We start from the raw sequence: 13,845 nt of genomic DNA, 5'->3' as shown, positions 1-13,845 counted from the left end.
TCAACGCTGGGGCAAAGTGGTACCAAAAACCCAAGAGTGAGTACTTGTTGTGGATTCTCCTTAGTGATCAGAATATCAACTTTACGGGTTTTGAATTTGACTCGCTTCAGCTGCTTAAAGAAACTATCACTGAGCAAATTAGAAGTCTGCTAATGACAATTTCTTTCCCAAAATTTGTTAGAAAATAGCAGTTATTTGTTACACAAATAATAATAATCGTTATCTGTGAGTCCATCATAAAGAGCATGCACTGCCATAATCCGGTATAAGTTTCCGCTTGATGTTAATCTTGAATCGCTTGTAAGGACATGGTGCCTGGCAATCGGCAATGTTGATTTCGACAGGGTTCTCGCCGACGTAAGATGTAAAATATAGCAACTGGAAAATGCGCTGTGTTAGAATTATGAGTAATAATAATTGAAGGTTACTGTTAGCATTGCTAGCGGATACATCCATATACCTTCACTTCATTATCGTCCTCTATCTCTGAATTTTCATAAAGCTCCAAATTAAGTGACGCTGCGTAGGATGACTTAGCAACCGTCTGATCTCGAATTCCAAGGAAATGAAGCATTCCACCAACAGTTGCGTCATGGGCTGAATACAACAACATTTTTTGGTCGTCGGATCCTGCAATCAGATTATCAAGTCTGTTGGTCATATCCTTAAATAAAGCTGAAGTGCGAATTTTCATATATTGGGAAGAGCCCCAAATATCGAAAATAATGGAGGTGAGTGGTACTAGATATTGCTCAAAACCAGAATCAGTCCAGGCAGACAAATCGAGATCGTTATCTTTTTCAATCAATAAAGCATCCTCAATAAGAAGCAGAACGTTGGGTGAATCTATGACCTAAGAGCGTAAAATATGTTTGGAAAGGTGCTCCTTGAATTGCAATTTTTCCTTACACGACCCGTGTTGTTTTGTAAATAATCCAATAATGCTTCACCTTCTGCTGATTCGAAATCTATAACTGCCTTGATCTCAGGGTCATCCAAACCATCTCCATTTATTATGATATCTTCATATTTAGGGAAGGGTTTTCCAGGTACAGCTAACATCTGATTTGAATGTAGATTTAATCAACTGATCTAAATAAAGGGTGGAAAATATTACCTCATCATCTTGTGGTACCAAAATGTGGATCCAATGCATATGACATCGTAGGTGATCGGTGTATATTCCGCTGTTCCGCTAATATTATCAACCCCGCTAAGGACCCAAATTCCAAGTAATATCAAGTCTCGAGTGAGAAAATTATTAAAAGACATTTTAGTTAAAAAGTTCAGCAACTAATTGTTAATCTGGCTTCACGGTAGCGAATGAGAAAAGTAGATAATTTCCCTACGATTTGATATCAAATCACTGTATGTGGTACATATTATAGTAGAGCGACTTCAGAGCGGATTAAGTTCTAGAGAATATCCAACAATTTATAGCAGAAGTTATGCTAGGCGCGTTGGGGTCAAGCAGTGCGCTACAAGATAGACTGACGCGAAACATAGCTCCCTGAGGCCAACCTATCTCTCTTTGAGGATGAGCTGTCTCTCCTCTGGGACGGTGCGTAGCTTTTCAGGGGCCAAGCCTCTCGTCTACCAAAACCGTTGGTGAGTGGTGATAGCCACACCCTGTACGAGGTAACCCTACTATTAACAAAACGCTAGGGATCTAGACTGGGGAGTCGAAAAACTCCTCCCCCAATCCAGAGTGTTATGCGAACCGTGCCCATTGAATAGTTTGCAGTCGGGCGTAACTGACTGTATTCGAACGGAGGCTTACTGATACCTGGTCGCCTCAGTGAGTAAGTTAGACCTTACCGTGCTACGGGGGGCTATGGCACGGCGGACCTTTTAACCCCTACTCGTGGGAATCAAATGAGTACAAAAAAGAAAAGAAAACGAAAACCAAACAAACAAACACAAAAACTGGTTAATCAAGCGGAGGCACATCTCCGAATTACTGAGAGCCAGGTGATTACACCAAAGAAGGGACAAGTTGGGATGTCAAGCAGTGGATCCAAGGTTAACATTTGTATACTGCGTGTACAACAGCCAATGAATACCACTGCTCAAAGAGCAGGGACCAGCAAAAGCACGTCTGAGATAAATATAACAAACGTCAGGAAGGAGACAGATCTCAGTGGCGCTGGTGTTAAATGGTATCTGCGCTATCTGAAGGAAGGCCTGAAACCAGAAAAGGCCCTTATGAATGCTCACGACAGACCTAAGCCATCTCTACCGGAACCGAGAAAGCAGGGAGCAGCAGAAATCAGCCCGCATGAAGGGAATGCTCCCAAAAAATCCAATCCTGAACCCAAGGGGGGAGAAAACCCGGGCAGGCCGGGAGTGAAGGCAGGACTCAGGAAGCCCGCCATTAGCTACGCTAGTGCGGTCAAGGGCATTCGACTGGTCATACTGCCAAAACGGTTTTCCGAGCAAATACTCACTCGTGAGGAGCAGGAAATCATTGAGGACCTTATCGTCAAGCAGATAATTAAGGGATGGACTACGAGAGTTGTGTTCACCGGGATACGCTTTCGACCAGGTTATATACTGGTGGACTGCGTGACGGAAGACACTGCAGAATGGGTTAGAACCATAGTTCCTAGATTGCCAGGCTGGGAAGGAGCAGAACCGTCAACATGTGCTGGAAATAATATACCAGGAGCTCATATGGTGACAGTTTTTCAGCCAAAAGCCGCGGCAGTAGAAACAGAAAATTTTATGAGCCTCTTAATCGCTCATAATGAAGATCTCCATACCCGACTATGGAGGGTCTTCAGAAGCAAGGTAAAGGGCAAGGGTAAACTCCTCACGATCGGGGTAGGTGACCGATCCCTGGAGGCAACTAAACCTCGGAGTTGTCATATCAACTACCGATTTGGCAACATACCCGTGCATGTGGACAGGGAAAAGCCGAGGAAAGATACCTCGGAGGAGGCACCGGGTGGAAAACATACCGAGGTCCCTAAAGAAGTCTCGAAAGCCATAGAGGCGGAAAGGACTGCATCAACCAAGGAAATGGACCTGCTGCCCAGTGAAAAGCAGAAGCTGGACGTCCTAGACCTAAGACTCCTAGGGCTCAGGGTGGACACCGATACGCAGAAAGCGCCATGTCGGAGGAGGAGGGTGACACTCCGACAGTGGAGAAGAGCTTCAAATAATAACGGAGTCAATGGCCAGCACTAAGATAGCCCAGATAAACCTCCACCATGCGAGAGCTGCATCTGCAGTGATTGCAAGCGCAAGTTCCAAGAAGAACATTGGAATAGTGCCCGCTCAGGAGCCCTGGGGGTAGCGAGGGCAGATTGGCGGTCTGCAAGGAGGAGACATGCAGGTAATTTGGGACTCCTCTCTAGTGAAAAACCAAGAGCTTGCATAATTCCTAAACGTAATTTAAAATACATATGCCTTTCAGAGTTCTTAACCGGGGACCTTGTGGCTATCCAAGTCTCATTGGAAGCCGGGAGGAGCCCTCGAGAGGCAGTTGTGGCATCGAGATACTTCCCAGGAGACGAAATCCGGGCTCCACCGGAACAAGTCGCAAAACTGACAAAGTATTGCGAGAAGAGGGCGTTACCACTTCTTCTCGGCTGCGATTCCAACGCCCACCACGAAGTCTGGGGAAACAGCGACACCAATCGTAGAGGTGAGTACCATCTTGAATTTATTCTTAGCAATAAGTTAGAAATATACAACGTAGGGAACACTCCAACATTTGTGACCAGCACCAGAGAGGAGGTACTAGATATAACTAGGAAACAGCCTAATGAACAGAATGGTCGGGAATTGGAGGGTGTCGAATGAACCCTCTATGTCGGATCGCAGGATCATCAGATTCAACATTGAGGGTAACTCCGAAATAGAAAGAATAATAAGGAATCCCAGGGGAACGGACTGGGAATCCTACGCAGCGCACTTGAGCAACAACATTGCCCACCTTCAAGGGGGCGGTGACATCAGGAGCGAACTGGAATTAGAAACGGTGGTGGAAAACCCCAACACAATCGTCATTGATGCATATGAGGCCAGCTGTCCGGCTAAGACAGTCAAGTCATGAAGGGATGTACCATGGTGGAACAAGAACCTAGCCAGAATGAGAACAGAGGCACGAAAACTCTTTAATTGGGCAAAACACACCAGGGACTGGCGGAGGTATAAAAATGCACTGACTGCATATAGCAACGTGATCAGGGAAGTCAAACGGAACAGCTTCAGGGAATTCTGTGAAGGGATCGAACAGATCACAGAAGTAACCAAGCTGTACAAGGCTGTAGCCAAAGACGGGGGAATATCCTCTTTCTGCTTGAGAAAGGAAGATGGGACATTTACCGAGAATGAGGAGGACAAGGCACACTTGCCTCTTAAAACTCGTTTCCCAGGGTACTATCCAAAGGAATGGGAAACACCCTGGCATTCTAGATGGGTAAAATGCTAGAAAGCAGGCAAATAAAGGTACCAACAGGTACAAATTCTATTATCATGAGCACCATCATGTCCACAGGGTGGGGTATTATCGCCGCTGATGTGGAGAATGGTAGTGGATGAATTCCTGGACGTGTTAACAAATACTGGAATACAAGTCCACGGTTATGCGGACGACATTGTTTTAATCTGTAGGGGATTATATAAAGATACCGTATGTGATAGAATCCAAACTGGATTAAGGATTACTAGTGCCTAGTGCAGGAAGGTGGGACTGCGGATCAACCCAGCCAAAAACCACCATAGTACCATTCACTAGGAGACGTAAGCTTGATCACCTGAGAGCCATAACATTACATGATTTGGAGGTGAAACAAGAAACAGAGGTCAAATATTTGGGAATTGCACTAAACCAAAAATTACTCTGGAAGACACATGTCGGAAACACTTGTCGGAAAGCCACGAGGGCTCTGATGACTTGCAGATCCATAGCAGGAAAAAAATGGGGTTGCAGCCCAAAGATACTACTTTGGATATATACTGCAATAGTAAAGAGTGGTAATCTGGGCAGAAAGAACCGAACTCAGCACACAAGCCAGGGAATTACATAGACTCCAAAGGCTGCCTTGCGTGTGTATCAGTGGGGCAATGAGGACATGCCTAACGGCATCCCTGGAGGTCCTTCTGGGATTAACTCCTCTCCATCTGCACAGATGCAGGCAAGGAGATCAATATTCAGGATGGCCGGTAGTATGAGTGAGGCGGGGAGCTGCCTAAATCGACGGAAGATCGATATTCTTTCTAGGCGGTATCCCGAATTACTGATACCAAGGGACAACATGACAACGAGGTTTCACTTCGATAAGAAGTTTGAAACATCTTAGAGTAACAAGGAAAACTGGGAGAGCGTGGCTGCGACATACGGCTTAAACCAACAACTGATTACTTGGTACACTGACGGATCCCTCCCAGCAAAGGGAGCGGGTGCCGGTGTCATTGGTCCAAGGAAAATGTACTTTGACGTAATGGGCAGGTACACTAGCATATTCGAGGCGGAAATATACGCCATAGATAAATGTGCCTCCTTTCATCTGGAAAGGGACTATATGGGGCAGAACATAGCTATTCTCACCGATAGCCAAGCAGCGATCAATGCACTTAGGTCCAACCAGGTGAACTCTAAACTGGTATGGGAATGCCTTGAGAGACTAAATACACTCGGCTCGTCCAACAAGGTCTGGATACTTTGGGTTCCAGGCCATGCTGGGTTGGAAGGCAACGAGGCAGCGGACGAACTAGCCAAGAAGGGAGCAGGGACGCCTTTACACGGGCTAGAACCCTTCTGTGGAATCGAAAACGGTTTCATGGCTATGAATCTAAGAAATGAAGAGGAACGGTTGAAGGAACTATACTGGGCGGGCCTACCGGGGATGGAGCAGTCCAGGGTGCTTATTGAGGGATAAGAATCCATACGTACAAAGGATTGCTTAATAATAATAATAATCGTTGGCGCAACAATCCATGTTGGATCAGGGTCTTGAAGTGTGTTAGAGCACTTCATTCAAGACCGTAACGGTACACTAGGACGCAATGTGGTCACCATTGCGCTCGCCCGAGATTATTACACTGATTTGACTCAGGTACTCATTCACAGCTGAGTCGACTGGTATCCGACTTCAAATCACGATACGAATTCTACTGCCACCAGTGAGATTTGAACCGCGACCTTCGGTACGACAGCCTTGCGCTCTAACCACTCAGCTATCCGGACACTTAAACCTCACCAAAAAGAACCTCCGAATTATAGTGGGAATTCTCACTGGTCATTGTCGGCTGAACTATCACCTAGGGAAGCTAGGGATATCTACGGACACTACCTGCAAGTTTTGTGATGAGGAGAACGAAACCTCTATACACGTCCTGGGAAAATGTCCGGCATTTGTGCAAAGTAGGTCGAGGAATCTGGGAGAACAATTACTATTTTTTATTTTTTTTATTTTATTTATTTATTTAATGAGGACAATACACAGAAAGCAAATTTCTTATTACATATTGTCCTCAGAGGGAGGAGCAAGTAAATGACATATTTTGCGCTTAAAGCTAGCGAGGGACATAGAGTCAAAGGAACCAAGCTGTAGAGCATTGTAGGACCGGCAAAACCTCGGGATCGGAGAGTGAAAGTAAATCTCGAGCTCGGCGAAGGGTACATCAAAAATGTCCGCATTACGTGTGTTATGAGACGAGGCGATACGGAGAGTAATATTCGAGTTGGCGGAGCAGTCCATCAGACCATTGCAGAGTTTGAAAAGAATACACATATCAAGGAAGATACGGCGTTGCTGTAGGGAGGGGAGATTGAGGGTGCGGAGTCGTGACGGATAATCAACCCGTGGAAGGTTCTTTTTGTAAAAGAGAGTCCGGGTGAATTTGCGTTGTACAGCTTCAAGAGCGCGGCCGTCACGGATGCGGTAGGGGGACCAGACTACACAACAATATTCAAGGATGTTTTTGACAAGGGAATTGAAGAGTGTTAAGGAGGGCTGGATTGAGGTAAAGTCGGACGAGGAACGTAGGATAAAACCAGACATTTTGGAAGCTCTATTGATGATGTCAACGAAGTGGGAATTGAAACAAAGTTTATCGTCGAATATTACACCCAGGTCTTTGAAGGAGGTCAGTAGTGAAAGAGTTGACCACTGAGAGAATAGGAAAAGGATGATGGGGAGGGTTTCATCCAGTGGCATTTGTTGACATTCAGTGTTAGCTTGCTGACCGAACACCAACGGGCTAAATTATCAAGGTTGGATTGTAAGAGAGCACAGTCCAATGGAGACGAAACAGAGGCAAACAATTTAAGGTCGTCTGCGTAAAGCAAATACGGACAGGTGAGGATGGAGGCGAGGTCATTGATAAAAAACAGGAAGAGTAGGGGGCCAAGTATAGAGCCTTGGGGAACACCAGAGGAAGGAGAGAAGGAACGAGATGAGTGACCATGAAAAGAAACTTTGCAGGAACGGTATGAGAGATAGGAGGAAAGCCAGGAGATGACTGAGGGAAGGAAAACTAGCGAAGAAAGTTTAGAGAGGAGAATGTTATGGTCAATGGTGTCAAAGGCTTTGGAGAAATCAGTATAAACAGCATGTACCTCCTGTCGTGAATTCAAGCGTTTAGCAACAAAGTTGGTAAAGACCAGAAGATTTGAAGCCGTTGATCTATGTTTCACGAAACCATGCTGCTCTTTGACAATGAGGTGACCGAAGTGCGCGGTCAACCAGTCGTTGACGTATCTTTCTAGGATTTTGGAGCAAGAGGAGAGAAGGGAAATGGGGCGGTAGTTCACAGCAAGGGAAGGGTCTCCGCTCTTGAGGATAGGAATGATAAGGGCCTCTTTCCAGAGACGGGGAAAGTAGCATTCGTCTAGACTTGTTGTAGATTATACACAGGGGGAGGGAAATGTGTTTTCTACAGTTAAGGAGGAAGAGATTAGGAAGCCCATCGGGGCCAGGTCCGACATTGGGGTCAAGGTTACCAATGAGGAACTCAACCAAGGAAGGCGCAAGGAGAGGAATGGCTAGTGATTCGGAGGAGTCTGTGGTTATGAAAGGTGTAGAGGGTGAAGGGCTCGAGGGAGAAAACACTGAAGAGAAGTAGGTGCAGAGAAGGTCGCAGGATTGTTGTGGGGAGTTGGCAGTGGAGTCAGCGAAGCTGATAGAAGAAGGGACAGATTAAGTTGGATTACTAGAGTTGCGAGCGTGAGACCAAAAGGATTTTAAGTTACCGCGGGCAAGGGCGGCTTCGACGCTCAATAGGTACCTTTTACGCGCCTTTCTGACCATTGACTTCACAGTAGATCGTATAGCTTTAAAGTGAGCAAGGTCGGCGTCTTTTTTAGAAGCCCGAAACTTCTTCCTCAGTGTATGTTTCAAGCGAATGTTAATATGAAGTTCCGTTGTGAACCAAGTTGGGTAAGAACGTAGGCAGGGAGGGAAGAAGGGACATAATAGGAGAGGAGATCAGAGAGGATATTGTAGAAGGTGTTAAGAGCTTGATCACACGATGAATTACTTAATATATGTACCCAGTTGAAAGACGCTAAAGCTGAGTTCAGACCGTCAAAATTGGCTTTGCGGAAGTTGAACTTAGTGGGTTTACGCTTGGTTTTTGGTTTTGAACGAAGGAGCTCCGCTTCAAATTCAACCGCGGGATGGTGAGCGTCGGTTTTTACATACGGGGATGTGCCAGGAAATAAAGAGAGGTGGCGCTCGGGGAGGTTGGAAAGGAAGAGATCGAGAGTGCGGCCCAGGGAGTTTTTGGTGGTATTGAAATTCAGGGCAGAGCAAGTATACATAAAGGAAGAAAGTGGGAGGGAAGAATGGGAGAGGTTGTTGGAAGGAATTGGAAGACTAGGATGATTAGGCCAGTTAAGCATGGGGAGGTTGAAATCTCCACAAAGGAAGAAAGGGAGGGAAGGGAATCTGACGGTAAGGAGTTCAGACAAACTGTTTGAAATTCTTCATACAGGTGAGAAGGGCTAGCACAGGGGATATATACACAAGAAACAATGAACGGGAGGAAGTTGGGCGGGGAGACACGAAGAGCAACACAATCAAAAGGAAAGCCAGAGGAGGAGCAGACGAGTTCAGTGGGGAGTGAATCTTTTATAGCAATTAGGACTCCACCGCCAGTGGACTTACGAGAAGCATCCCGATCCCTGTCACAACGGAAAGTGGAGTACCCTTCGGGGAGCTCGGAGTATAATATGGCATCGTCTAGCCAGGTTTCGGAGGTACAGATGGCATGGTGTTGCTGAGCCAGCGCGGATAAATTGAAGGCCCCCAGCTTGGTTCTTAAACCCCTGACGTTCTCATAAAACAGACGGACAGTGAACATGGATCCAGTTATATAGCTCGGCGAGGCACGCGGGTTGCCCTGAAATTTACCCGCGAATTGGCTTTATGAATACACCTTCAGGCTAGAAAGAAGTGTTGCCGAGGACATCAACTTCGTGTGGATAAGTAACCTTGAAAGATGCAATGACCCGGTCAGTGTTGTCGTCTTTTGTGAGTTTAATGCAGGACAGAGGAGAGAGTAAACCAACTTTGCTCCTTATATACTCCAGAACATCGTCCGTAGACGTTGTGAACGCTAGCCTCGAGATAAAGAGCTGTTTAGGTGGGGACGCCACCTTTAACTTGGGGCCACTGGTATGGATGGTTGAAGTGCCAGGATATATGGCGGTAGCGGGAAGCGGAGCTTCGTTGGCGACAGGAACGATGTCAGAAAGTGGGGCGGCTGTGTTCCGATTCAAAACTTGCTGAGGAGGCTGCGGATATTGTCCCCCCGTAGGCGCGATGGAGCGAGACAGGATCGGAGGCTCGGTGGACCGTAACTCGTCGCATGGGGGCCGCTGGATTAGGGGTGTAGAGCCAGTGGAAGCAACCCTGATGTAGGAGGGCATTGCAGGCGAATTCAATACAGAATGAGAGGCCTGGTGCAAGGCTGAAAGATCTTGAAGTAGGGAACATACTAAAGTTCCTAACGGTTATAGGCCTGCTTGAGATACTATGATCAATAGGTACACTATAACCAGTAAAAGGGGCGCAATAGTTCTTCAACGACGCCGTGCGACTTTCCCTTAATAGAATAATAATAATATGCTAGGCTTACCCATAAATCTGCTATCTGATAATGCTATAATTACGGAAATACTAATACGCTCATCTAATTTGCTATAATAACAAAATTATGAATGATTTAGATGTGTTGGATATCGGAAGTGTAGACCATAATTTGCTTTGATACTATACACAATAGAAATTTCTGTCAAATAAATATTTTTAAAGCCGCGTATCTGACAAAGTTTATGACTTGAATTTGCTTGTACATTATCTTCTTACTGTCTAGAAAGTAGTGGAGCTTATGCTTTATTAGATATTAACTGATGGGGTGATTTCAATTACTGTTGAATATGCCACAATTCAGATTGAAGCTATCTTTTGTTTTGAGACATCATACTTTAAGTAGCAAAACCAACTTTCAGAAAATATTCATTGACTTTGGAACGAATTTCAGGACTTGATTTATTTATTTTGAGAAGCCAGTGAGAGCTATCCTGTTGCTGCTCCACTTAAACTCTAGTTTTAAGGCATATTACTGTCAAGCTGTGGAAATTTTTACAATATTATTTGTTTTTGTTTCAGAAAGAACTTAACATTACAAGACGCGAGCAATTCAAAAATTCACACATAGGTATTTTGACATCATGGTAGCATCGCGTGCTTCCCTCAGCCATTGGATGATTTGGGTGACTTTTCCTCTAGCCGTACGATTCTCGGATATATCGGGCTTTAAGGCCACAGAAAAATTGTCCACCTCGAAAGCTTTCGCCATCCAGCCGACTAAATTTCATCGCATTCTGTGAGGACTTTTTTCAAATTCGATTCGCGGTTAGTCACTGTCAGAATAGTTCTCACTGACTTTTCAAATGACTCCAATGGCTAAAGCGGCGCTCTCGTATGTCAGGTCAACTTTAGACCCCAGGCCATTTCCTCTAAAGCTGTATGAGGTCCCGACATTCGCGAGTGCCACGTCTACTTCCACGAATTCGTTGATCAGAATACGAACTCCACATCCGTTGTTTGGCTGTCCCCTTCAAGAGCCCAGGTATTAAAATCCCCTGCTATGATTTTCGGTCAACGCCCTCTTTCATGATTTCGATATGGCTCACTCACAGTAGCCACATCAATATTTTTTTGCGGATTGTTCGTGAGAGTAGGTCCTGCGCCCGCTGGCAGTTTTCGATGGTCGACACCTTCGTTTCCTTTGCACAGTAGGGAATTTCAATCAGCTCCAAGTCCTTCTTGATATGGCCCTCCGCTCCGCATCTTCTGCATTACTTCGACCGTCATTTGGATTGGTGCACGCCAAGGAAATGTCACTGAAGCCCAGGAATCTAAAGCATCGCTTCAGTGCCACCCACTCACAGAGCATTAGAAGATTTACTAGCAGAACTGAATCCAGTTTCAGCAATGCTTTATGATTTTCGGATCTGCATACATCTGTTTGGTAGAAGATATGAAGTTAACTTGAAACGAAGAGAAGACTGGGAAGTCTCAGAAGGAAGTGTACCGGGATATACGGAAGGCTTCTACACCGATGGCTCAACAACAGAATAGGGTTCTCGAGCCGTAATATACCTCTCAAATCAAAACGAGAGATGGCTTTTTTCTAAGACCAATACGCAACGGTTTTCAATCTGAATTATATGCGATCCTAAGCGCGGCAAACTGGTTGATTAATGAGCGATTGAAGGGCAGGCGTATCGCAATCTGCAGTGATAGCCAGGCTGCATTGGGGACATTGAGTAATCTTTTGATCACCTTGAAATCGTTCAAGAATGCGGAAACCATTTGAACTCCACCTCTGGATTCAATACGGTGGAGCTACTTGCGTACCCGGTCATTATGATGTAGCGGGAAATGAAATTTCGGATGCTTTAGTAAAAGAGGGTTCAATCTCCCTCATGCCAGGATCGGAACCAGCAATTGGAGTATCAGTAGCATTGCCTAAGGCTGTCTTCATAAACTGAGAACAAGCTTCACATAATGATAGGTGGCAGAGCCTAAATGTTGCTAGACACACCAAACTTTTCCTGTCAGAACCAAACATGGATACGCAAAGTTTATCCTGTTGAGAAGCAGGAGGACTTGCAGGAGTATTGTAGCCATTCTGATAGGCCATAAACCACTAGCTGAACATATATTTAGTAAAGAATTATTGAAGATTATACGAGCCCCTTATGTAATAAGGAAGCGGTATCCATGGAGCATTTTCTATGTGAATGCCCCGCGTATCGGCGAATCACACATCAGTTGCGGCAGGTAACATCACAACCACTAATGGAAACAATGCGATACATTGACGAATCCGGGGTACTCTGTTAGACGGGGGAATCGAGTACGACGGGTCACTACGGATTGAGTGTCCAGAGGCTATAGCTTAACCCCTATCACAAACAGACACACATACGCCACCTACTCTCAAACCCGACCGATACGTAACCCAGCCTATTCTTACTTTGAGCTTTGATTGCTCTTCCACTGATAAGCTGATGCTGGCGGTTTGTGCTCTACTGTGGACTTGTAGAGCATTAAGATCGAACCTACTCCTTCGTGATGATCTCATCTATATCTTTGCATATTAGAGTGATCTTCGGTCTGCTTGCTCTTATGTTGACTTCTTGTACAAAAAACTTTTTAATTTGGCTCAAGAGTTTGTATTCGGTTACATTCTTGGATTTCCATCAGAAGGTCTTGTTTCTGGGACCGTCAAATGAAACTAACAACTAACATTATCTTTTAATGAGTTCGGGGTCTGCCTTCAGTCTCCTAAGGATCCCAGCGTATGTTTCTTCTCCTTGTTTGGGGATGATGATAAGCTCCGGTTATATATATATACCCATTCTTTATTTTTTCGGGGTGCTACCTTCCTCCGGGCTTCCATATCCTTCTTTTGAAATCCACTCCCTTTTTCCGGAGTCGCGGCTACGTTTCGCCGGCATCTTCAGCCGTCTTTTCTCTTCGGGGTTTGCTGGCCTGTTGTTCAAGCATCTTCTCCGGTTATCACTCTCACATGTTTTGAAGAGGCGTTATTTGTGGCGTCCGGCTCACTTTTTCCCTCGACCCTTTCACTCCTCTTTCCTTTTGACCTTTGCCGGATGCCAACGGGATGCCTCTTATCATGGCCCTTATATTCTGGTGAATATTCAGGCACTCCTTGATGAATTGACAAAGCTCCGTAATCTTTTACCCAGTGCGATGAAGGCAGCTCCCGATTGGTTTTTGCGTCAAAGTTTCTTCTTCTTCTTATATTTCGGCTGCATACTACCGACTAGGGATGGAGTTTCTTCACAAAGGGTCCACGATATAGTCCGCTCCCTCCGCGCACCTATAACATTAATAATAATCGTTGGCGGAACAATCCATGTTGGATCAGGGCCTTGAAGTGTGCTAGAGCACATCATTCAAGACCTATAACATTAGGTGCCTCATTAACCCGCTTGTCCACTGCCAAAAACCGCACATATTGGGTTTCCGAACATATGCCACATTAGATTTCTATTCATATTACACACGTTGTAATAGTAAGTGAAAGTTTCCAATCCGCCCCCGGGGCATCCTACCCGTTTCCAAAATATCATTATAACCATCATTAGCCTACCCCATCGCTCCATCTTAGGCAGGGTCAGCCAACGTATCGCCTGAGACGGATTCCGTCCCTACTTGGAAGTTCAAATCCCTAAGCATGATGTTGATATCATACTTTGGATAAGGTGCGAGTCTGCAGTCTCCTCTGTAGGGGCGTAAACTTTCAGGAGGCTTATATTTCTAAATTTGCCTCGAAACCATAGAGTGCATAGCG

At 45.4% G+C, this 13,845-nt stretch overlaps 1 protein-coding gene across 1 annotated transcript; it reads right to left on the bottom strand.

Moving 5' to 3' along the window:
- Nucleotides 1–234: 234 nt before the first annotated feature.
- Nucleotides 235–1,156, bottom strand: LOC119652040 (lysosomal acid phosphatase-like). The gene is made up of 4 exons (XM_038055976.1): nt 1,118–1,156; nt 910–1,062; nt 461–853; nt 235–390 (listed from the first exon to the last, which is right to left on the bottom strand). Exons 1-4 carry the CDS (start codon nt 1,154–1,156, stop codon nt 235–237), a joined length of 741 nt encoding a protein of 246 aa, XP_037911904.1.
- Between the last annotated feature and the right edge of the window lie 12,689 nt (nt 1,157–13,845).

Source organism: Hermetia illucens, chromosome 3, assembly GCF_905115235.1.
Source record: "Hermetia illucens chromosome 3, iHerIll2.2.curated.20191125, whole genome shotgun sequence".
Classification (NCBI taxonomy): Eukaryota; Metazoa; Arthropoda; class Insecta; order Diptera; family Stratiomyidae; genus Hermetia; species Hermetia illucens.
The sequence above is the reverse complement of the archived record's forward strand: the minus strand, read 5'-3'. Positions and strand labels throughout refer to the sequence as shown.